This window comes from Saccopteryx leptura, chromosome 2 (assembly GCF_036850995.1).
Source record: "Saccopteryx leptura isolate mSacLep1 chromosome 2, mSacLep1_pri_phased_curated, whole genome shotgun sequence".
Lineage (NCBI taxonomy): Eukaryota > Metazoa > Chordata > Mammalia > Chiroptera > Emballonuridae > Saccopteryx > Saccopteryx leptura.
This window is the reverse complement of record NC_089504.1, coordinates 182877813-182900061: the sequence shown is the minus strand read 5'-3', so window position 1 is coordinate 182900061 and position 22249 is coordinate 182877813. Positions and strand designations below refer to the sequence as shown.

Sequence of the window (22249 nt, the reverse complement as noted above, 5' to 3'; positions counted from 1 at the left end):
AGTTGGAGGGGCAGGGTCAAGCATGCACGAGAAGCGTCTCTGCTTAATTGGCTATTCCCGATTGCTCTGGATTGCGATTGGTTATCTCACCTAAAGGGGCAGGAACAAAGAAAGATTCAGCCCTTTTGGCCCCGCCTCTTTTTTCAGAAAAGGTTTTGATTGGCCTAGTGGTAAAACTGTTGGATCTGACTCTGCAATGTGCGAGGGTAGGCCTTACCCGGACATGGGAGGGGATTGTTTTTGCCCCTCAGCACGCTGGGGCCGTTGTACGTCCAAGTTCGTCTCAGAGTTCACCTTCAGCCCTCGGTCTAATTCCTTATCGTTCGGGCCTTCGTCTCACAAAACCTCTTTCCTTTTCCTAGGTTGCCCTTCACCTCTCTTCCCATTTAAATCTGCCCCGCAGCCTGTTGGGTTTCCGCTTATTTTCTAAAGCCTTTTTAGAATGGCCCTAGTGAACTTTTCTGTAGCTGGCCAGCAGACGTCTCCGGAGCCGAGAATCAGGGGACTACGGAATTGGAAGGACTGAAGCACATGGTGGTCTCATTCCCTCTGTGGTGGGTCTTGGGTCTCTCAGTTGAAGAGAGCAAGAAATTTTGGCCTCTTAAGACTAATCGACTCTTCTAGATTTCAGAGCTTCATTCCTTTCTCCCCAAAGCCTCACAACCACTGGGCTGAAAGATGAAAAAATCTTGTGACCTTGGAAAGAAATCATGAAAAATGTTTGATTCTAATGAGTGTTCTAAGAGTGTGTCAGGGAAGAGAAATCTTGGAATAATTTGAGGGGTCATCTAGGAACACAAAAGGGGGACACGCATTGAACCGAGTGGATTCTCACTGGGTGGAACTGGAGAAGGAAAGCAAGCAAAATTGCTGTGACGGGAAGTAACGCTAGCGTGTGGGGGGTGGCGGTTTCCCATCTGGGGGGCTACTGCCTTAGTGTGTAGGAGCGAGTTTGTAAGACCGGTTTTAGGGGGCTCCAACAGAATCAACAGAAACCCCATGGTGGGACCACCAGTAGGGAGGTGAGGGACCCTGACACGGCAGGGACGAGCCCGGAGTGCGCCGGGTGGCGGCAGCAGGCTCCTTTAAGAGGCCGGCGGCTCCAGTGCAGCATCCCCCGCTCAGGGCGTGTCCGTCTCGGGGGGCTAGGGGCGGGGGCCTAGGAAGGAGCGGGAGTTCAAGTAGAGTGGGGTCGGAGGTCGGGGGAAGAAATCTGGGACTGATACCCGTACACCCGTGCTCCGCACGAGCGTCGCCTGTGACGGCGCCCCGGGTCCGGTCGAGGGCAGCGGGGGGAGGAGAGGAGGAGGAGAAGGAGGAGGAGGCAGGAACAGCATCCGGAGCTGAGCTGCAGCAGCGCCGCCTTTTGTGCTGCGGCCGCGGAGCCCCCGAGGTGAGAAGCCGGACCGAGTTGTGGGGGGTGGGGGGCAGGGATGGGTTCGGGTCCTGGGATCCGGGTGCCGAGGGAGGGTTGGTATGCAGATATGGCGGGGTGGGGGAGGGTGCAACGGGGATGCTGAGGCTGTGGGGATGGAGGAACTGTGGATCTGGACCCGACGCTTGTAAGGATGGAAAGGAGAGGTATGGAGCAAAGGGACGTCGCGACCCAGCTTGGAGATGAAGAGCCTCAGAAGCTGAAAAGCACTGTATGCTGTGGGGTTGGGGGATGATTGGGGAAGAGACTTAAGGACAGCGGCAAGAGACCATCCTCTCCTCCCACTCATCCTCAAGCAGGAGAGGAGGAAAAGAGGAGGATGAGTTTTGGCCGCTAAAACGGAAGGAAAGGAAGGACGAACAAGGCCTGTTTTGCCCACCCACACCCCTGTTCTCTCCACATGCACACTTAGCGGGTTGTACCTGAGGATTATAGGTAGAGAGCACCTGTTCCTGGAAGCCCAGGCAATGGCCTCCCTCCCCTTTCCACTGTAAAGCGTAAATCCCTCCAGCTGTGGCATTCACCTTCTCCATCCAGCGGTTGCATCCTCCCCTCCCCCATTCACATGTGGCTTTCTCCCCCTTTCCATCTCCTCTGACCCCCCTAACCCATTTCCTCAGCCCAGGCCTTTCATGTACCTCCTCCCTTTCCCCCACACGCTCCTCAAACTCCTTTGAAAAATACAGAAGAATCTTTTCCACAGAGTTGAGGGTCCTGATAACCATGGCCTTGGCTGAGGTAAGAGAAGAGAAAGAGTTGGAGGCTTTATAAATACTGAAAGGAAAGAGTGGGGTTTCCCTTAGAATTTAGGGAGGATAGAGAGGAATCCTACCTTTTAGCTCCATTCCCTGCTCCCTCTTGGGAGGAGACTGAGTGCCCATGAGGTCTCTTCACTACCCAGAGTCTCTCAAGCCAGCCAGTGCAGTGCCTCCCTCTAAACAACTTGTAGTTCCCTTCCACCTTGCAGAGTGAACCCCATGGCTCTGGGAACTCAGATTTTCAGCCAGAGGGTCATTCACACCAAAGGAGGACAAGCAGAAAGGATTCAGGAAGGAAAGGACCCAAGTGTGCCATGGGCCTTCCAATGCAGGCACTAAAGTTCCACTGAGCTTTTAGGGCCTACTCTCTTCTATCTCACTCTTAAGGGTGGCAAAAAGCAGCTTTCCTCTCAAGCCTGCCACTCACATCAGGGACTGAGGTGATGCTGCACACAGGAAAAACAACTAAATATTCATCCCCTGATTTAACCCAGTTATGGACAGAGAAGGCAAGAAGTTTAAGTAAGTGGCAAAGGAATTCCTAGGTGTTCTTACAGATGAGGATGGCAGAAACCCTCTGAAAACCAACTGCTGTTTCCCAGTCCTTCCCTCAGAAGTGATGGAGTTGGTATGGCCTTGCCATGAAGAAAACCTTAAATTCTAGTACCCTCCACCAAGGACTCACCTAATAACAAAATGACTGTGTGCAGTCCTGTGTCTCCCCTGCCTGGGCTGGGAGAAAGAAGGGATTAGGGAGCAACTCCTTCAGAAGTTCCTGCTGGGAACCAAGGAACAAAGTGTGAAGATGATGCCAGCAGGGGACAAAGGGACTTCATGAGGGTCTGGCCACAGAGACTGATCTGTCTGCTTCATTTGCTCCCAGAAGGACTAGGGTCATGTGTGTGTTGGGGGAAGGTGATGAGGAGGAAGGGACACCATTGCAGAAGAGACCAAAGATTATCCAATATAAAAAGCCCTGTCCTTTGTTTTCTTCTTTCCTTGCTCTCCTTTTTCTCCACTCCTGTTAGTCCACCTCCCTTTCCACCTGTGCCCTCCCTACTGCTTCTTGCTTTGGGAGGAGGAAAAGAAAAAGAAGGGATATCACATGTATAAAACCCCTACTTCAGGCACTTTCCACATGGCTAATGCTTAAAGGAGGCTTGTTTGGTCCTAGGTATTGGGCCAGGAACTTTATTCGGATTATCTCAGTAATGCTCATAACAGGACTAAGATTTAGGTTGTGTTCTCATCATCTCTATTTTAGGGAGGGAAGTAAAACTTTACTAATCTGTTCAAAGTGAAAAAGTCAGTATGTGGCTAGACCTTAGGGTCTGTCTGATCCAGAGTTTGTGCTCTTACCTACCACATTATATACTTCATTACCACTGTGTGACATAGGTACCACTCTCCCCATTTAGAAATGAAAGAACAGAGGTTTATTAAGTTTTGAACTCCAAGTTGCCCAAATGGTTAGGAGCAGAGACAGGATGTTAAGCAAACCTCTCTGATTCTTAGGTTATCCACCCTCCCTCTGTAGCACACTCTCCCAAGTTAGGTGACAGAAATGGATGGGAACTCTAATTTTTATCTTCCCTTTTTCAATTTCAAATAGTTATTTTTGTGTGTGTGAACTTTACCTGTATTTTTTAAATCTTTTTGTTATCTGTTTTTTTTTCTTTTTTTTGAAAAGAGGGAAGATAGTGAAACAGATATCCACATGGACCCTGACCGGGATCCAACCAACAACCCCTGTCTGGGGCCAATGCTCAAATCAACTGAGCTATCCTCAGCGCCTGGGGCCAATGCTCAAACCAATTCAGCCACTGGCTGCAGAAGAAAAGAGAGTGAAGGGGAAGAGGGAGGGAAAGAGAAGCAGATGATCGCTTCTCCTAGGTGCCCTACTGAGGATCAAACCTGGGACTTCCACACACTGGGCCAATGCTCTATCCACTGAGAAACCAGCCAGGGCCCAAATAGATTTTTAAATTTCTTATTTAAAACTTCTATTATTGTCTTTAGAGAGTAAAGGAGAGAGAACTATTGATTTGTTCCACTTATTTCTGCGTTCATTGGTTGATTTGAATTTTTTTTTTTTTTTTTTGTATTTTTTCTGAAGCTGGAAACAGGGAGGCAGTCAGACTCCCGCATGCGCCCGACCGGGATCCACCCGGCATGCCCACCAGGGAGCGATGCTCTGCCCATTTGGGGCTTCGCTCTGTTGCCACCAGAGTCATTCTAGCGCCTGAGGCAGAGGCCATGGAGCCATTCTCAGCGCCCGGGCCATCTTTTGCTCCAGTGGAGCCTCGGCTGCGGGAGGGGAAGAGAGAGACAGAGAGGAAGGAGAGGGGGAGGGGTGGAAAAGCAGATGGGCGCTTCTCCTGTGTGCCCTGGCCGGGAATCAAACCCGGGACTCCTGCATGCCAGGCCGATGCTCTACCACTGAGCCAACTGGCCAGGGCTGAAAAATTTTTTTATTGATTGATTTTAGAGAGAGAGAGAAAGGGGGAGAGAGAGAGAGACTGATTTGTTGTTCCAGCTAGTTATATACTCATTGATTCTTGTATGTGCCTGATCTGGGATCAAAACTACAACCTTAGCATTTTAGAATGACGTCCTAACGAACAGCTATGCAGCCAGGGCTTAAAGTTGTTGAGGTGGGGTTTTGGTAAGATTTTATTTAATTTGTTGATTTTAGAGAAAGGAGAAGGAGAAAGAAAGGGAGAGGGGAGGAGCGGGAAGCATGGTTACTTCTCATATGTGCCTTAACTGGGCAAGCCAGGGGTTTCAAACCATTGACCTCAGCATTCCTGGTCTATGTTTTATCCACCGCACCACCACAAGTCAAACCAAGATTTCGAGTTCTTTTCTTTTTTTTTTTTTTAAGATTTTTATTCATTTTAGAGAGGGGGGAGAGAGAGAGAGAGAGAGGGAGAAGGAAGGAAACATAAATTGCCATATGTGCCTTGACCAGGCAAGCCTGGGGTTTAGAACCAATGACTTCAGCATTATAGGTTGATGCTTTCTCCACTGCGCCACCACAGGCCAGGCTTAAAGTTCTTAATTTGAAGCAATTCAAAGTCATTACTGAAATATTAAAAAATATAGATAAGCCACAAAAAGAAAACACCCATAATTCCACCTACATAGAAATTGGCACACTTTGGCATCTATCCTTCAAGATGTTAAAATACGCTGAACTTCTTCCAGGTTCTCCTGAAGTCCTGAATGGAAGAGAGACCCTTGTGAACCCTATGGCACATCATATCTTGCTCCTATCCCCTCCTACCCCTCAAATGTTAAAAGGTAGGGCTGAGGGGTAATCCTGGACCATGTTGACCAGGGGGTGAGGATGGAGTGCAAAGAGAATTAGGCCTTCCCCCTTAGGCCAGAGGAGGTAGGACAAAGGGTTCAGGCTCTGCTGTTGTGACCTGGTTTGCCAGGAACCTGAAAGGGAGATTTGTCTTGGGGAAATATAAGGTTGGAGACCAAGTCTCCTTTTTTCTGCTCAGACAGAAAGACATGCTTCTCCAGAATCCACAAAGAAAGACCTGGTGTCTAGCCAATTAGGAAGAAAAAGCCAGGAGCCAGGGACTGTGTTTAGGGTGTTCCCTACATTGGCTTACTTAACCCTCACCACTCTATGAGGTAGAGTTGAGTCTCAGAGAGGTTACATTCCTTAAACTACTTTGTAGCAAAACTGAGGTTCTAGTTCTGATTTGTCCAAATCCAAAACTGGCTCTTTTTTTTTCTTAAATAGTACTTCCCCCAGCCCCTTCCGCTAGGGGTCTCAGGGCTTGACCTATATGAGGTTGGGGGCCTGGATTTAGGGGTGATCTCCAGTTTTTCCCAGGTTCTCAGCAGAAGGCATCTCCCCCTCATGAGGTCCTTGAGAAAAGCTGTAGTTGTAGTTCTTTTTTTTTTTTGCTAGAGAGCTACAGAGAGCAGACAGACAGGAAGGGAGAGAGATGAGAAGCATCAACTCATTGTTAAAGCTCCTTAGTTGTTCATTGATTGCTTTCTCATATGTGCTTTGACTGGGGGGGCTCCAGCTGAGCCAGTGACCCCTTGCTCAACCCAGCAATCTTGGGCTTCAAGCCAGCAACCATGGGGTCATATCTATGATCGCACACTCAAGCCAGCGACCTCAGGGTTTCAAACCTGGGTCCTCAGCGTCCCAGGTTGACGCCCTATCCACTGCGCCACCGCCTGGTCAGGCAAAAAGCTGTAGTTCTTTTCATCTGAGAAGAACCCTGGGGCCAGGACCATGGATTCTGTAAGAATCTGCAGCTAAAGTGACCAGAAGACATGGCTCGAAGGGGTCAGTCCTTCATCCTTTAAGAACCTCAAAGCCTGCCACAGTGAAAGCATTCCAAGTCTTAGGTGCCCTCTCCCCATGAAGGCCTCCCTTCCCACCCCTACCCAAGATTGAAAGGAAATCTTCCTCCTTGACTTGAGTGCCAAGTGAAGTCCAGAACAAATGGTTAGTGCTCAGTGTGAAAGCCCAACACTTAGACAGATGGCTTGGCCTCTCAACTGAGCCCCCAAGTCAGCCAGACAAGCAGCTTGGGCATTGAGATTCTGCTGTTAGAACTGGAGGAAGCAAGAAAGAATTCAAAGGGTTCCTTTGCCTCAAGCCTCCAGCATCTCAGGCTGGAGAACCTAGGAGGAGAAATTAAAGTGGGAGGAGGGTATTCCCTAAGCCCCTCCACTCCTACAGCCTCCTGAAGGGGAACTTTGGGAACCAACACCAGAGCAGAGAATCTGGTAGCTGAAACTGAATTTGGGCCTCACAGGGTGTCCAAAGAGCCTCTTTCCTGTTAGTTGTGTAGCTTAGGGAGCAGAGTTCTGCACAGTAAGCACTTGGTAAATATGATGGACAGAATGACTGAGATATCCGCCCCTCCTGTCACATCTCTGCCCTTCCCTATGCTCTGCATAATTGATGGTTGGGGAGACAGCTCCCCTCCCCCAGGGTGACCGAATGTCTTGGCCTAGGGGGCAGCCGGTCACAACTGGCAAGTCAGAGAGAAATTAAACAGGGTAGGGGAGTGGGGAGAGAGAAATCCCCAGTTTACTACAGCTCCCTGGGGCCTCGGCTTTCCCTCCACCCCTTCAGGTCAGTCTGGAAGAGTTGTCATTAGCCTAACAACAGGATGAGGATCGGCTGAGCCTGGCTAGATTCCCTCCCTTTCCCTTGGTCCCATCTTTTTCTTCAGCTACTCCCACTACCCTAAAAGACAAACAGGTGAGGTTTGTCTTCTCTCCCTCTCTCCCCAGCTGCTGGCCCTGGATACCAGAGGGCCCTCGGGGAAATCTGGTGAACTGGAATGAGGATAGGCTGCATGTCACCCTCCCTATGCCCGAACTCTTAGTTGCCAAACACCAGATGAAGGCTGAAAAATTCCTTTTAAAAGCCAAGTGTGCCTACTCAAGGCTCAGCTTCTACACAGAAAACATGAATTCGGAAGGGCACAGGTTATCGTGTTCTTCAGTCCCTTTTCATCTTTTTTTCCTCGTCTCCTTTCTCAGTGTCCTCTTTTTCAAAATCAGTTTTTCAGTCCCTCCTTCTCAGGTTTGACTCTCCCTTGCTTCATGCTGTTTCAGTCTCTGGACCTCTCAGCTTGTCCCTCCCCTCTCTCCGGATTGGCCTGTCGTCTGTTCTGTGTTTATTCTCAATGTGTCCCAATTTCCTGCTTTTTCTGTGACACCCCAATGCCAACCTCAGTCCACTCTCCAGCATCAATCTCTCCCTCCACTTGTGCCGGGTCGAAGAGCTGCACTGAGAGGTCGATGGAGGTATGGGCAGGAGGGGAGCACGTATGCGCCGGGCGGCTAGGACGGTGGTCCACGTGGCCACCACCGCAGCCATCCGGGCAACCAGCACGTGGCCCAGCTAGGGCCAGGGGTGGGGCCCAGGTGCAGCCCCACCCCCGCTGTCGCTGCTCACGTGACCCTGAGCTAATCTTGTCCTGGTGACATCACACGCCGCCTCGGGCCCAGTCGTCATGGTTACGCCGCGGCGCTCAGCGCTTCCCCCAACCGGCTGTGTCCCCTCCCATTCTCGAGACCCGTCCTCCCGCCAGCGGGTCCCGCCCCCGGCCCCACACCACGTGATGACCGGGAAGGAGGTCTGGAAGGGTGGAAGGGGGAGGGTGTGCTGAATCTGTAACCCTTTACTCTCCGCCTCGAAGGCCCGCCACTTGGGCTACTAGTGGGCCAGCAAGCGGCTCTGACTCCTTGAGCGTCGGTCCCGCTGTGCCGTCCTGCTGTCCTGCCCTGGGAGCTCCCGAAAGCCGGACCTGTGTTCTAGGGGGCCTGGACGGGAAGCCCCATTTGAGGGGCACTGTTGACAGCCCTCGTATTCTCCAGAGAAAATTCTTCAGCGTATTGGCATGTTGCTTGGCTTGTGTTGGTCATTTGTATTATAGTGTACATCTAAACTCTTAAAGTCGCTGATATCATGGGATATGTTGGGGTTTCAAAGTCTGAACCTGACTGTGACTTCAGCTATCTGGGCGTCAGTTTTCTCCATATAAAGGGACCATTAATATCTCCTTCACTGGGTGGTTCTGACGAGTGAGGGAGCTAATGCATATGTAATGGAGGTTCCATCCTTAAGATGGTCTTCTGGGGTGAGGAGAGCAATGCCTCATCTTACTGAGCACCTGCCTGCCCGCCAGGTGCTGTTTGAAGCTCTGGGATCCCATGTGAAAGAGCTCACAGAAAAGCGAGAGGCCGACCCATAGTGTATCCAGGGTAATGGGAGCCATGATAGGAAGGAAGCACAGTGTAGCAGGGACAGGGAGGAAGGTTTCCAGGATGAAGTGAGAAGAGGGCAAGAGATCCAGCTTAAGCTGATCTTCCTGAGCCCCTTCCTAGCTAAGGCTTCCTGTGTGGGTTATTTAATAATATACTGCTCACAAATATTAGGGGATATTTCAAAATATGGAATGATAAAAAAAAGAAGCATGTGATTTTTTTTATTGAACAAGAACATCAGAAAAGCAAATGACGGCCTGACCTGTGGTGGCGCAGTGGATAAAGCGTCGACCTGGAAATGCTGAGGTCACCGGTTCGAAACCCTGGGCTTGCCTGGTCAAGGCACATATGGGAGTTGATGCTTCCAGCTCTTCCCCACCTTCTCTCTCTGTCTCTCTCTCTCCCTTTCTCTCTCTCCTCTCTAAAAAATGAATAAATAAAATTAAAAAAAAAAAAAAAGCAAATGACAAGTCAAAGAAAGTTGTTCAAATATGCAAATGAAGCAAAACCAACTTTTATTTCATTGGTGAAAATGCACTATGCAAAAGGGTAAAAGTACTGGAGTATCTGCACCTTACCTGATACCCTAATTTTTGTGAGCAGTGTACCTCTGTCAAGTAGGCAAAGGATGCCTACCTTAGAGTTTTGAGAATTAAATGAACTAATGTGCCCGAAACAGAGGCTAACACACATATTAAGCCTTCCATGAGAGCCACTCTCATTCAGTTGGGAACAAAAGCCTGATACAAGCCCTGGCCAGTTGGCTCAGTGGTAGAGCATCGGCCTGGCATGCAGGAGTCCTGGGTTCAATTCCCGGCCAGGGCACACAGGAGAAGCGCCCATTGCTTCTCCACCCCTTCCTCTCTCCTTCCTCTCTGTCTCTTTCTTCCCCTCCCGCAGCCGAGGCTCCATTGGAGCAAAAGATGGCCCGGGCGCTGAGGATGGCTCTATGGCCTCTGCCTCAGGCGCTAGAATGGTCGCAACAGAGCAGTGCCCCAGATGGGCAGAGCATTGCCCCCTGGTAGGCGTGCTGGGTGGACCCCGGTCAGGCGCATGCGGGAGTCTGTCTGACTGCCTCCCCATTTCCAACTTCAGAAAAATACAAAAAAAAAAAAAAAAAGCCTGATACAGCTTAGTGTCAGCCTCAGTTCTGTATGGCCTGGGTACCAATAGCAGTGGTAGATGAGGCTGGGAAGGGGCCAGAGCTTGGAGGTAAGGTGCCTGAACCAAAGGCAGTGGGGGCTACTAAAAGGTTTGAAGCAGAAGAGGGGTTACTAGCCAACTTGTAATTTAGAAGATGGTTCTAAAGGCTGGTGGAGTATGGGGTGGGGGACCTTGGAAGAATCTGAAAACCATTTGAGTGGCATTTTTCCTGGGTCAGCTGACACAGCTAATAAGCCCAGAATTAAGGCTGTAATATGGCACTAAAGAAGAGAGAATAGCCTGACCAGGCAGTGGTACAGTGGATAGAGCATCGGACTGAGATGTAGAAGACCCAGGTTCCAGACCCCGAGGTCACCAGCTTGAGCGTGGGCTCATCTGGTTTGAGCAAGGGGTCACTCAGTCTGTTGTAGCCCCTAGTCAAGGCACATATGAGAAATCAATGAACAACTAAAAAGCCGCAACAAAGAATTGATGTTTCTCATCTGTCTTCCTTCCTATCTGTCTGTTCCTATCTGTCCTTCTCTCTGACTCTTTCTGTCTCTGCCCCCCCCCCCAAAAAAAGAAGAGAGAATAGAATGGCATTGGGTCAGTGCTTTTCCTTTTCCTCTCTCTCTTTTATTTATTTATTTATTTTTACAGAGACAGAGAGTGAGTCAGAGAAAGGGATAGACAGGGACAGACAGGAATGGAAAGAGATGAGAAGCATCAATCATTAGTTTTTCATTGCGCATTGCAACACCTTAGTTGTTCATTGATTGCCTTCTCATATGTGCCTTGACCACGGGCCTTCAGCAGACCGAGTAACAACACCTTGCTGGAGCCAGAGACCTTGGGTTCAAGCTGGTGGGCTTTTGTTCAACCCAGATGAGCCCGCGCTCAAGCCGGCGACCTTGGGGTCTCAAACCTGGGTCTTCCGCATCCCAGTCTGACGCTCTATCCACTGCACCACCGCCTGGTCAGGCCTCTCTCTTTTTTTTAAGCAAGAAAAACAGCGCCAAGAAGGGAGAGAGGTGAGAAGCATCAATTCGTAGTGGGCAGCACCTTAGTTGCTCATTGATTGCTTCTCATATGTGCCTTGACCCTGACAGGAGGGGCTACAGCAGAGTCAGTGACCCCTTGCTGAAGCCAGTGACCAGTTGGTCATGTCTATGATCCCATGCTCAAGCTGGATAAGCCTGCATTCAAGCCAGCAACCTGGGGGTTTCAAACCTGGGTCCTCAGCATCCCAGGCCAATGCTCTATCCACTGCACTATCAGCTGGACAAACCAGAGCTTTTCTTTAAAAAAATTTTTTTCAGTGTATTGATTGATTTTAGAGAGACAAAGAAGAGAGTGTTCGTTTGTTGTTCTGCTTAGTTGTGCATTCATTGGTCATTTCCCATGTGTGCCGACCTGGGATTGAACCCACAACCTTGTGTTGGGATGACGCTTTAACCTACTGCGCTAGCCTGCCAGAGCAGGTCAGAGCTTTTGAACATGCTAGGCATAAGAATCAACTGAAGTGCTTGTTATATATGCAAATTTCAGGCCCACCACATGGCCCCTGAAAAAGTCTTTGAGAGGCCTGGAAATTGTTACAAGAGCTGAGGTCATCAGAGGTGCCAGATGTCTATATTGATCTGCATCATTATCCAGTGAGCCCTTTCTATGTGTAGATTGGTGACACACCTCTCCTGATGTGGTTCAGGGGTTCTGATGCAGAGGGTTAAGGAACAATGAGACGATTGCTGTCCTCTAGAATCCTCACATACTGGGATTTGCTGACTATAATATGGCAGGAGATGGGAGATAAGAATGACCCTCTGTGTCAAACTCTAGACAAAGTTAATATAGGGTGCAGAATTGGCTGTGCCTGAATGATAGCTAGTTTACCCTTTGTGCAGTTGGAGAAACAGGCTGAGCTACAGCTTGCCTGAGGTTACAGAGCCAGTAAGTGGCAGAAATAAGGGTAGGATTCAGACTTTTTTTTTGTAATGCTGGTAGCCAAGGCCAGGCAGGTCCACATTGGATTCGGGCAGATAGTAGAGGAACTGCGGAGCTAGGAAGTGTTGGGCCATTCCTGTTGAATAGTCTCACAAAAGCAGAAAAGCAAACAGGCAGGGAGAAACCACTTCTCATGGCATCAGGCAAACAATAGACTCTCACAATAGCAAAAATAGACCCTCACAGTGGCAGATAGGCAATCTGTAATCCGCCCTGAGGGCTAGCACCCCTAGCCTTACATAGACTACACACACAAGGTGCTGCCACTTGCTCACGCACTAATCATACAAAGTACAAGCGAGCAAGCCTACCTAACACAGCTGTTTTTCCAACAACTTTATTTAGAAAATTATATTTGCCTAATCAGGCAGTGGCACAGCGGATAGAGCATCTGACTGGGACGCAGAGGATCCAGGTTCAAAACCCCGAGGTCGCCAGCTTGAGCATGGGCTCATCTGGTTTGAGCAAGGTTCACCAACTTGAGCCCAAGGTTGCTGGCTTGAGCAAGGGGTCACTAGGTCAGCTGTAATCTCCCCCAGTCAATGCACATATAAGAAAGCAATCAATGAACTAAGGTGCTGCAATGAAGAATTGATGCTTCTCATCTCTCTCCCTTCCTGTCTGTTCCTATCTGTCCCTTTCTCTGTCTCTGTCACACACACACACAAAAGTTAAATTTAACAGGGTGACATTGATCAATGAGAGTATATAGGTAAGTGTGTTTGTAGCATTTGAGCTGTTGATTATATTGTATACCCATTGCCCAAGGTCAAATCATTTTCCATCACCGTATATACTTGTCCCTCTTGACTCCCTTCCCCGATTCAGACTTTTTAAAAATTGATTTGAAAGAGAGAGAAACATCAATTTGTTCAACTTATGCATTCATTGGTTGTTTCTTATATGTACCCTTACTGGAAATCAAACCTGCAATTTAGGATTCAGACTTTTAAAAAAAAAATTATTCATTTTAGAGAGGTTGGGGAGGGAGAGTGAGAAGGGTGGAAGGAGGAGCAGGAAGCATCAACTCCCATATGTGCCTTGACCAGGCAAGCCTGGGGTTTGAACTGATGATCTCAGCATTCTAGGTCGACACTTTTATCCACTGTGCCACCACAGGTCAGGCAGGATTCAGACCTTTTTTTTTTTTTTTTTTTTTTTTTTTATTTTTCTGAAGCTGGAAACGGGGAGAGACAGTCAGACAGATTCCCCCATGCGCCCCACCGGGATCCACCTGGCACGCCCACCAGAGGCGATGCTCTGCCCACCAGGGGGCGATGCTCTGCCCCTCCGGGGCGTCGCTCTGCTGCAACCAGAGCCACTCTAGCGCCTGGGGCAGAGGCCAAGGAGCCATCCCCAGCACCCGGGCCATCTTTGCTCCAATGGAGCCTTGGCTGTGGGAGGGGAAGAGAGAGACAAAGAAGGAGGGGGGGGGGATGGAGAAGCAAATGGGCGCTTCTCCTATGTGCCCTGGCTGGGAATTGAACCCGGGTCCCCCACATGCCAGGCCGACGCTCTACCGCTGAGCCAACCAGCCAGGGCCAGGATTCAGACTTTTTAATCGTTGCTTTATAAATAGCATCCAGCTATGAAATGGTACAAATCCTCATTGTCTGGAAAGCTGGATCTTGGTTTGGGGAGCATGGGATGGGGCAGTGGAGGAAGAGGAGACAGGGGCTTCTCTAACTGGCTCCTGGGGGAGAAGCTGGACTGATGGGGGTGGGGCTAAACAGACTGAAGCAATAGGCTACCACTTGCCCTGACACAGCTTCTGTATCCTCATTGGATGGTTCCTCCTTATTCCCCAATTGTGCTGGGAGGATAGTGAAGCTGATTGGTAACAGCCTTCACTTAACCTCGAAGGGGCTCAGGTGTGTACTCGAGTATGCTCATGGGAGATCAGGTGGGAGCCCTGGATGTGCCTCAGGATGACTCTCACTTGAATTTATTGTTCCTTCTACCACCTCAGCTGTATTGTGTGTGAGTACATGAGCATGGGGCCCAGCCAGGTGCATTACTTGTCTGCAGGAGGCCCAGGAATGTCATCTGAGAGTGCTTGAGCAGCACCGAGTGTTACCAATGTCACCTGAGTGTGCTTCAGTACAGGGGAACCCTAGGTGTGTTACTTTTGTGTGCCTAAGATTGAGACTCAAAGGAAAAGGTGTATATCTGAAACTCTTATATGACATGTATGTGTGCATGTGAGCCTCAAGTGAAAGAAATACATGCTCCTGAGGCAAATTACAGGAATCTTACAGGGAGAAGGGACTAGTCTGTTACCATAATACTTGAATTTGAGATATAGTTTACTAGTTCGTTCCTGAGCAGGGATATTTATGTGTCTGAGAATGATACTCAGGTATGTTACCTGTATACCTGAGTATCACTCTCAGACTTGAGTTTCTAGTAGATGCTTGAATGGAAGCCTGTGTATCAAGTTTCCTAAGATGGGTCCCAGGTGAAACTTGGAGGGGAATGGGTACCCGAGGGTGAGGCTCAAGCGTTATTTCCAGTAGGGAGCCCAGCTCCCCAACCTCTGCCTCTAGGGTGGACATTCCAAGCTGGCATACCTGTGGCTTTGACTGTTTCTCCCTCCTTTGTTCCTACAGGGCCCACTGCTCACCACACTGGGGCCCAGAGGCCATGGCCTGCCTGCATGAGACTCGCACACCCTCCCCTTCCTTTGGGGGTTTCGTGTCCACCCTGACCGAGGCGTCCATGCGCAAACTGGACCCAGACACTTCTGACTGCACCCCCGAGAAAGACCTGACACCTACTCAGTGTGTACTTCGAGATGTAGTGCCACTGGGTGGGCACAGCGGGGATGGGCCCAGCCCCTCCCCAGGCGGAGAGCCACCGCCTGAGCCTTTTGCCAACAGTGTCCTGCAGCTACATGAGCAGGATGCAGCAGGCCCAGGGGGAGCCGCTGAGTCCCCTGAGAGTCGGGTGCCCAGAGTTCGAGCGGATGAGGTGCGGCTGCAGTGCCAAAGCGGCAGTGGCTTCCTGGAAGGCCTCTTTGGTTGTCTGCGCCCTGTCTGGACCATGATTGGCAAAGCCTACTCCACAGAGCACAAGCAACAGCAAGAAGGTAGGCTTCGTCCACCTTGTTCTCTGGGGGTTCTCTCCCTGTATCTGAGCCCGAGATCTGTTGGACAACTCTAAGTCACCTGTTGAGCCTTCCTCCCCCAAGGCTGGCCCAAGCTCCTGATCTATCAATTAGCTAACTTCCCAGATTCCTTTTAGGCCCCCATTCATTGCCTTCCCTGTCCCCTCAAACCTAGTCTTCTTGACCTGTTTTGGCTACATTTTTGCCTCTCCCTCCTTGAGTCATTTCAGCCAACCCAATCCTCTCCTGTGTCTGACCTTCACAAGGCCCTGCATGTGGCTTTCTCTGAGCCCTGTGGCACTGTACCTCCTGTCCACAGACCTTTGGGAGGTTCCCTTTGAGGAAATCCTGGATCTGCAGTGGGTGGGCTCAGGGGCCCAGGGTGCTGTCTTCCTGGGGCGCTTCCATGGGGAGGAAGTGGCCGTGAAGAAGGTACGGGACCTGAAAGAAACTGACATCAAGCACCTGCGAAAGCTGAAGCACCCCAATATCATCACTTTCAAGTAAGGTTCAAGGCAGGGGTTGGGGATACTATGCTGAGGACAGGGACCTACTTAGGCAGCAGGGATCTAATCCACCCTTTCCTATCTTTTGTTTTGCGAGGGAGAGATGAGAAGCATCAATCTGTAGATGTGGCACTTTCATTGTTCATTGATTGTTTCTCATACATGCATTGACCAGGGGGCTCCAGCCAAGCCAGTGACCCCTTGATTAAGCCAGCAATGATGAGATCATGTTGATGAACCCACACTCAAGCCAGTGACCTCCCCTTTTTAAAGGAGACACACAAGTGGCATGGGTGGGAATGGGGTTCCAGGTATATAGACTGGGCTGGCTTCATACTACCGTGTTTGGCCCCTAGGGGTGTGTGCACTCAGGCTCCCTGCTACTGCATCCTCATGGAGTTCTGCGCCCAGGGCCAGCTGTACGAGGTACTGCGGGCTGGCCGCCCTGTCACCCCCTCCTTGCTGGTTGACTGGTCCATGGGCATCGCTGGTGGCATGAACTACCTGCACCTGCACAAGATTATCCATAGAGACCTCAAGTCCCCCAAGTGAGTAAGCAAGCAAGCAGGGAGACGGTGATGTGCATCGTCTCCTGCAGGTGACCCCACCCAAGTCAGTGTGGCCATGTCCCTGCTTCCAGACCCTCCCTGTCCTAAGTCCATGTGGCCATCTCAGAAACCCCTCCCAGTGACAGTCCTAACACAGGAGGGCTGGTAGTGAGCCCCCTACCTCTGGGTGTCCCAGATGACTTAACAGAAAGGTAGAGTTGCTGCAGCTAGATGAGGTGTGTGGAGGGGCCTGGACCCCAGCTGACTACACTCTTTACCAGCATGCTAATCACATACGACGATGTGGTGAAGATCTCCGATTTTGGCACTTCCAAGGAGCTGAGTGACAAGAGCACCAAGATGTCCTTTGCAGGAACAGTAGCCTGGATGGCCCCTGAAGTGATTCGTAATGAGCCTGTGTCTGAGAAGGTGGACATCTGGTGAGGGCCAGGTTGAGGACTGAGAATAGCAGGTGGCTAGCCCAGGGAGGGTGGGAGGGAGGAGGGCTTCCAGGGTCTGAGTGCAAGTGAGAGATGTCTGTAGCAGGCAGGTCCTCTGGAGGGAGCACCTTCCAAGTGATGTCCCCTTTATGTCCCCAGGTCCTTTGGTGTGGTGCTGTGGGAACTGCTGACTGGTGAAATCCCCTACAAAGATGTAGATTCCTCAGCCATCATCTGGGGTGTGGGAAGCAACAGTCTCCATCTGCCAGTGCCCTCCAGCTGCCCAGATGGGTTCAAAATCTTGCTTCGCCAGTGCTGGTAAGAGCGGCCTAGCAAAACTAGGGAGCAAAGGGGTGTTGCTGGTGGTTAACTAGCACCTAGCACCCAGGTCCAGAATCCTGAACAGGGAAAGGGGGACAGAGCTTCCAGATATGGCTAAGACCGCAGGATTCAGAGTGTGAATCCAGGGGACTACGATGTAGAAATGGAGATGTATTGACCAGTAATGTGCAGGGGTGCATTAGTCAGACACACCGACTTTCTGTGACCTTGGGCAATCACTACAAGCCTTAGAATGCAGGAGGAAGGGTCCCAGGACCCTTGTTTGGAACCTGGGTCCTGAAGGTTCAACATTTTAAATCTTGGATTAAACATTTTCCAAAGTGTGTTTCTTTTAATAGCCACTCAGAAAAAAGGCTTTTGTTTTGACAAAGAAGTTGAAAACTAGGATTAAATGGGTTTGCTTACTGTAGGACTGCTTACTATATGTTAACAGATTATAACATTTCCTGGAGATAGTTGACCAGGGATTTCTTTTATTAAGAGTACATTCCAGATTGGATTCTCCAGAACAGAGGAGTTACTTTCTGGTCCTCCTGTAAATTCCTTTCTCTTCCCCAACTCCATTCCCTCCAGGAACAGCAAACCACGAAATCGTCCATCATTTCGACAGATCCTACTACATTTGGACATCGCCTCAGCAGATGTCCTTTCCACACCCCAGGAGACTTACTTTAAGTCCCAGGTGTGCTGTGGGTAGGAAAATGAACACCTCATCTCCCTGTTTTTAAGATGCCCTTTGAGGGGAGGCTGGTAAGGGTTGATCGGGATGGAACAGATGAGCTTTTGGTGGGCTGAGATCACTTGGCCAATCATGTGCCCCACTCCTAGTTTCAACACAATTTGCAGCAGCGCAGGCACCTATGCATCTGCTGAATGAAAGCATGTTCCTTATCCCTCATTGTCTCCCCACCCCCAGGCAGAGTGGCGTGAAGAGGTAAAGTTGCACTTTGAAAAAATTAAATCAGAAGGGACCTGTCTGCACCGCCTAGAAGAGGAGCTGGTGATGCGGAGGAGAGAGGAGCTCAGGTGTGTGCCTGTTTGGAAAGGTGATTTTACCAATAGCAGGGACTGTAGACCAGTTCCCAGAGACGGGGATAATTTGTGGCACTAGGTGAAGCCAGCTCACTTCGAGGATCCTCCTGCCCATTTCAGACATGCCTTGGACATCAGGGAACACTATGAAAGGAAGCTGGAGAGAGCCAACAACCTGTACATGGAACTTAATGCCCTTATGCTGCAGCTGGAGCTCAAGGAGCGGGAGCTGCTCAGGTAACTGTAATGGACCCTATGCACCCCCATAATCACATCTTCATGGAGCTGTGCCTGACTCAGATCCTACTGAGTCCCCGAGTCCCCCTTCCTGGTCAAATGCCCAACTGAAGTGGTCTTGTCTTTAGAAGGGAGCAAGCTTTAGAGCGGAGGTGCCCAGGTCTACTGAAATCACACCCTTCCCGAGGCCTCTTACATGGGAACACAATGGAGAAGCTCATCAAGAAGAGGAATGTTCCACAGAAGCTGTCACCCCACAACAAAAGGTGGGACCAAGTGCTGAGGTTCAAAAATGGCAAGGGAGAGAGGTTGCCAGCTTGAGCATGGGATCATAGACATGACCCTGTGGTTGCTGGCATGTACCCAAAGGTCTCTGGCTTGAGCAAGGGGTCACTGGCTTGGCTGGAGTTCCCCTGGTCAAGGCACATATGAGAAAGCAATCAATGAACTCAAGTGCTGCAACTTGCTAATTGATGCTTCTCATGATGTTTGTCCCCACCCACCCCACCCCCCAAAAAAGGGAGAAAAAAAAAAGGCAACGGGGATACTGGAGAAGCAGGTGGAGGTGTAGGAGTCAAGGATGGCTGGAAGATGGGGAGAGATGTGCTTTTAGTGCTGCCCGAGGTTAGGGAGTGCCTTCACAGATAAAATTGTTAATCTCAAACTTGTCCTTTCCCTCTCCCACCAGGCCAGATATACTCAAGACTGAGTCTTTGCTACCAAAACTAGATGCAGCCCTGAGTGGGGTGGGTCTTCCTGGGTGTCCTAAGGGTCCCCCCTCACCAGGACGGAATCGCCGTGGCAAGACCCGTCATCGCAAGGCCAGCGCCAAAGGCAGCTGTGGGGACCTGCCTGGGCTTCGTGCAGCTGTGCCACCCCATGAACCTGGGGGACCAGGAAGCCCAGGGGTGCTTGGAGGGGGACCCTCAGCCTGGGAGGCCTGCCCTCCAGCCTTCCGTGGGCTCCATCATGACCTCCTGCTACGAAAGATGTCTTCTTCATCCCCAGATCTGCTGTCAGCTGCACTAGGAGCCCGGGGCCGGGGAGCCACTGGGGGAGCTGGGGATCCTGGCTCACCACCTCCAGCCCGGGGTGACACCCCTCCAAGTGAAGGCTCAGCACCTGGCTCCACCAGCCCAGACTCACCTGGGGGAGTCAAAGGGGAGCCACCTCCACCAGTAGGGCCTGGTGATGGTGTGGGGCTGCTGGGAACTGGAAGGGAAGGGACGGCGGGACGGGGAGGAAGCCGGGCTGGGTCCCAGCACTTGACCCCAGCTGCACTACTGTACAGGGCTGCTGTCACCCGAAGTCAGGTAAAGTATGAGACAGTTCTTCCCTTAATTCACCTCTCACATTAGGCTCTTGATCTCAAGCCATTCCCTACTTAACCTTTCATAATTATGTTCCCTTTATCTGGGTCCAAAAACCTCTTCCCACTTTTGACCAGTCCATTCACCTCTCTTGCAGAAACGTGGCGTATCATCAGAGGAAGAGGAAGGAGAGGTAGACAGTGAAGTAGAACTGACATCAAGCCAGAGGTAAGTGATAGAATTATAGTAATATTCTTTTTCTTCCTGCGCTACAAGAGACAGTTGAGCTGTTAACTGTCTCTGATGATACATAGGTGGCCTCAGGGCCTGAACATGCGCCAGTCACTATCTACCTTTAGCTCAGAGAATCCATCAGATGGGGAGGAAGGCACAGCTAGTGAGCCATCCCCCAGCGGCACCCCTGATGTTGGCAGTACCAACACCGATGAGCGGCCAGATGAACGGTCTGACGACATGTGCTCCCAGGGTTCAGAAATCCCACTGGATCAACCTGCTTCAGAGGTGGTTACTGGCCCTGAACCCAGCTCCTTCCCCATCCAGCACCAGGACCTACTCAAAAGGGAGCAGGTGAGTATCAGAAATAGCCAGGTATTAGGGAACAGATAACTGATCATTTGGGAGCTGTTGGGGAGACAAACACAGAGACGAGAAGATAAGTATTTTTAGCATGCAAGTCAGTATCTGAACCTGTTTCCATCAATATTAAATAACAAATATCCACATGGTGGAATATGAGACCTACAGTATACAAACTAGTTCAACAGGTTTCCTCACATAGTAGCTATTAATTGCAGCCAGGGAAGAATTCTGAAATTAGGAGTCCTGTGCCTTGGAAAATGGTCTGAGCAACAAAATCTGAAAGCAGTAAAATCAGTAAGCTGCTGGCTATTAAAACAAAGATTCCAGCCTGACTGGTGGTGGTACAGTAGATAGAACCTTCTCCAGGTTCAAAACTCCCAGGTACTCAGCTTGAGCGCAGAATCATGATCCTTAAGTCGCTGGCTTGAACTGGTTACTGGCTCGCCTTGAGCCCTCAGTTAAGGCACATATGAGAAGCAATTAACAACTAAAGTGACACAACTATGAATTGATGCTTCTCACCTCTCTCCCCCTTATTAAGAAAAAAAAAAAATTCAGCGATGGAGCCTTAAATTGATAATGCCAACAGATGCTGAGCCTCATACCTCATTGCATGTCTACTCTTCACAGGGCCCTCCCAATTCTGAGGACTCAGAATGTGACAGCACTGAACTGGACAACTCCAACAGTGGTGAAGCCTTGCAGCCCCCAGCATCCCTCCCTCCATGAAAGCCACTCTTATTCCTGTACATAGAAATATTTATATAAATAATATATATGTGCCACATAATCAACAGAGAAAGACAGGGCTCTCCCAGCCTTAAGTCAGGTCAAGGGAGACTGACCCCTGAACCAATTCACCTGATAAACTCTAGGGACACTGGCAGCTGTGGAAATGAAGGACAAGGACTGCCCCTAGAGCTGTTGGTAAGGGCAAAGTGGCCACTCCCTGCTTCACCTGATTATGTTCAACAAGCAGTTAGGTAGGCAGTAAAAAAGCCAGACTTGCCTCCTCTGATCCTCTTATATGCACCCACTACCACCACCAAATCCCAGGAAGAAGGAAAGGGAGCCACTTAACTGCACTTTTTTGTTTACACATTTTGCACTTGGGAGGAGGGAGGTTAAGGCTGGGTCCTCCCATCTGAGGTTTCTCAGGTGCAATGTAATTTCCTTGTCCCTCCATTTCTCTGCCCAAGCCCTGGCTTAGGGTCCAGGAGGAGGTTAGAAGATTGTGAAAGCATGTTGACAGCTCAGGCTAAAGAACTGGGGTGTTAAGTCCCTGTTTTTATCTTGGTGCCTGATTGGGGTGAAGACTTGTCATATTGTAACCCCTGTGAAAAACCTTGAAATATAACTACTCCATGCAGGCCCAGCTGTTGAGGGTTTTCTTGGTCAACAAATGGGGTAGGTAGCACACATGGTTAAGTAGGAGCTTTGGGGCTCCAGACATTATCTCAGGACTGTGGACAAGTTACTTCCTCCTCTTAGGCTTTTCTCTTTAAATGGACATCACTTAAAGCTCCAACCTTCTAAAATTATTTGCATCAATGGGAGCAGGTAACTTACTCTAAAGGATTTTAGTAGGACAGATGATCTTAAAACACCCTCTCAATACAAAGGACTTTAAATGAACACTTAATACAACGTGAATTCCAGTCTGACACACATCCAACTGCTTCCATGTGTATGCATGTGTCTTTTCCCAACCCCTACCCCAGTGGAATTGCTTGCCTACTCTTTACAGATAAATCCTAGGAATATGTAACCCCCAAGCTTTGGAATCAAGGGCACACAGCCGGCTTACTATAACTGAGGTCACTTTTCAATGCAGGTTTAAGAGAAATTCAATCAAGGGCTACAAAAAAAAAAAAAAAGAAAAGAAAAAAAGAGTGGTCAAACTAAAGAAAACATCTTAACTGAAATAAAGGCTTATATTCAAAACCCAAGCAGGGTCCTTGTCCTTTGAGGGATAAAAGATGCAAAAATGACAGCAAAACAACAGGAATAAAACCCACATAAATCACCA

General features: G+C 49.8%; 1 protein-coding gene across 4 annotated transcripts; it reads left to right on the top strand.

The window, feature by feature from the left end:
• Nucleotides 1-1165: 1165 nt before the first annotated feature.
• Nucleotides 1166-21591, top strand: MAP3K12 (mitogen-activated protein kinase kinase kinase 12). Of its 4 annotated transcripts, XM_066369578.1 has the most exons (15): nt 1166-1393; nt 14709-14879; nt 14979-15187; nt 15525-15708; nt 16068-16259; nt 16541-16699; nt 16859-17017; nt 17615-17723; nt 17958-18067; nt 18194-18310; nt 18439-18576; nt 18999-19623; nt 19778-19848; nt 19935-20208; nt 20851-21591. In XM_066369578.1, exons 2-15 carry the CDS (start codon nt 14743-14745, stop codon nt 20947-20949), a joined length of 2583 nt encoding a protein of 860 aa, XP_066225675.1. In that variant the 5' UTR covers nt 1166-1393; nt 14709-14742; the 3' UTR covers nt 20950-21591. The 4 variants fall into 4 exon arrangements, with proteins under 4 accessions (XP_066225675.1, XP_066225674.1, XP_066225671.1 ...); XM_066369577.1 differs by having other exon boundaries at nt 14709-15187; nt 19980-20208; XM_066369574.1 differs by having other exon boundaries at nt 14709-15187.
• Nucleotides 21592-22249: the final 658 nt, after the last annotated feature.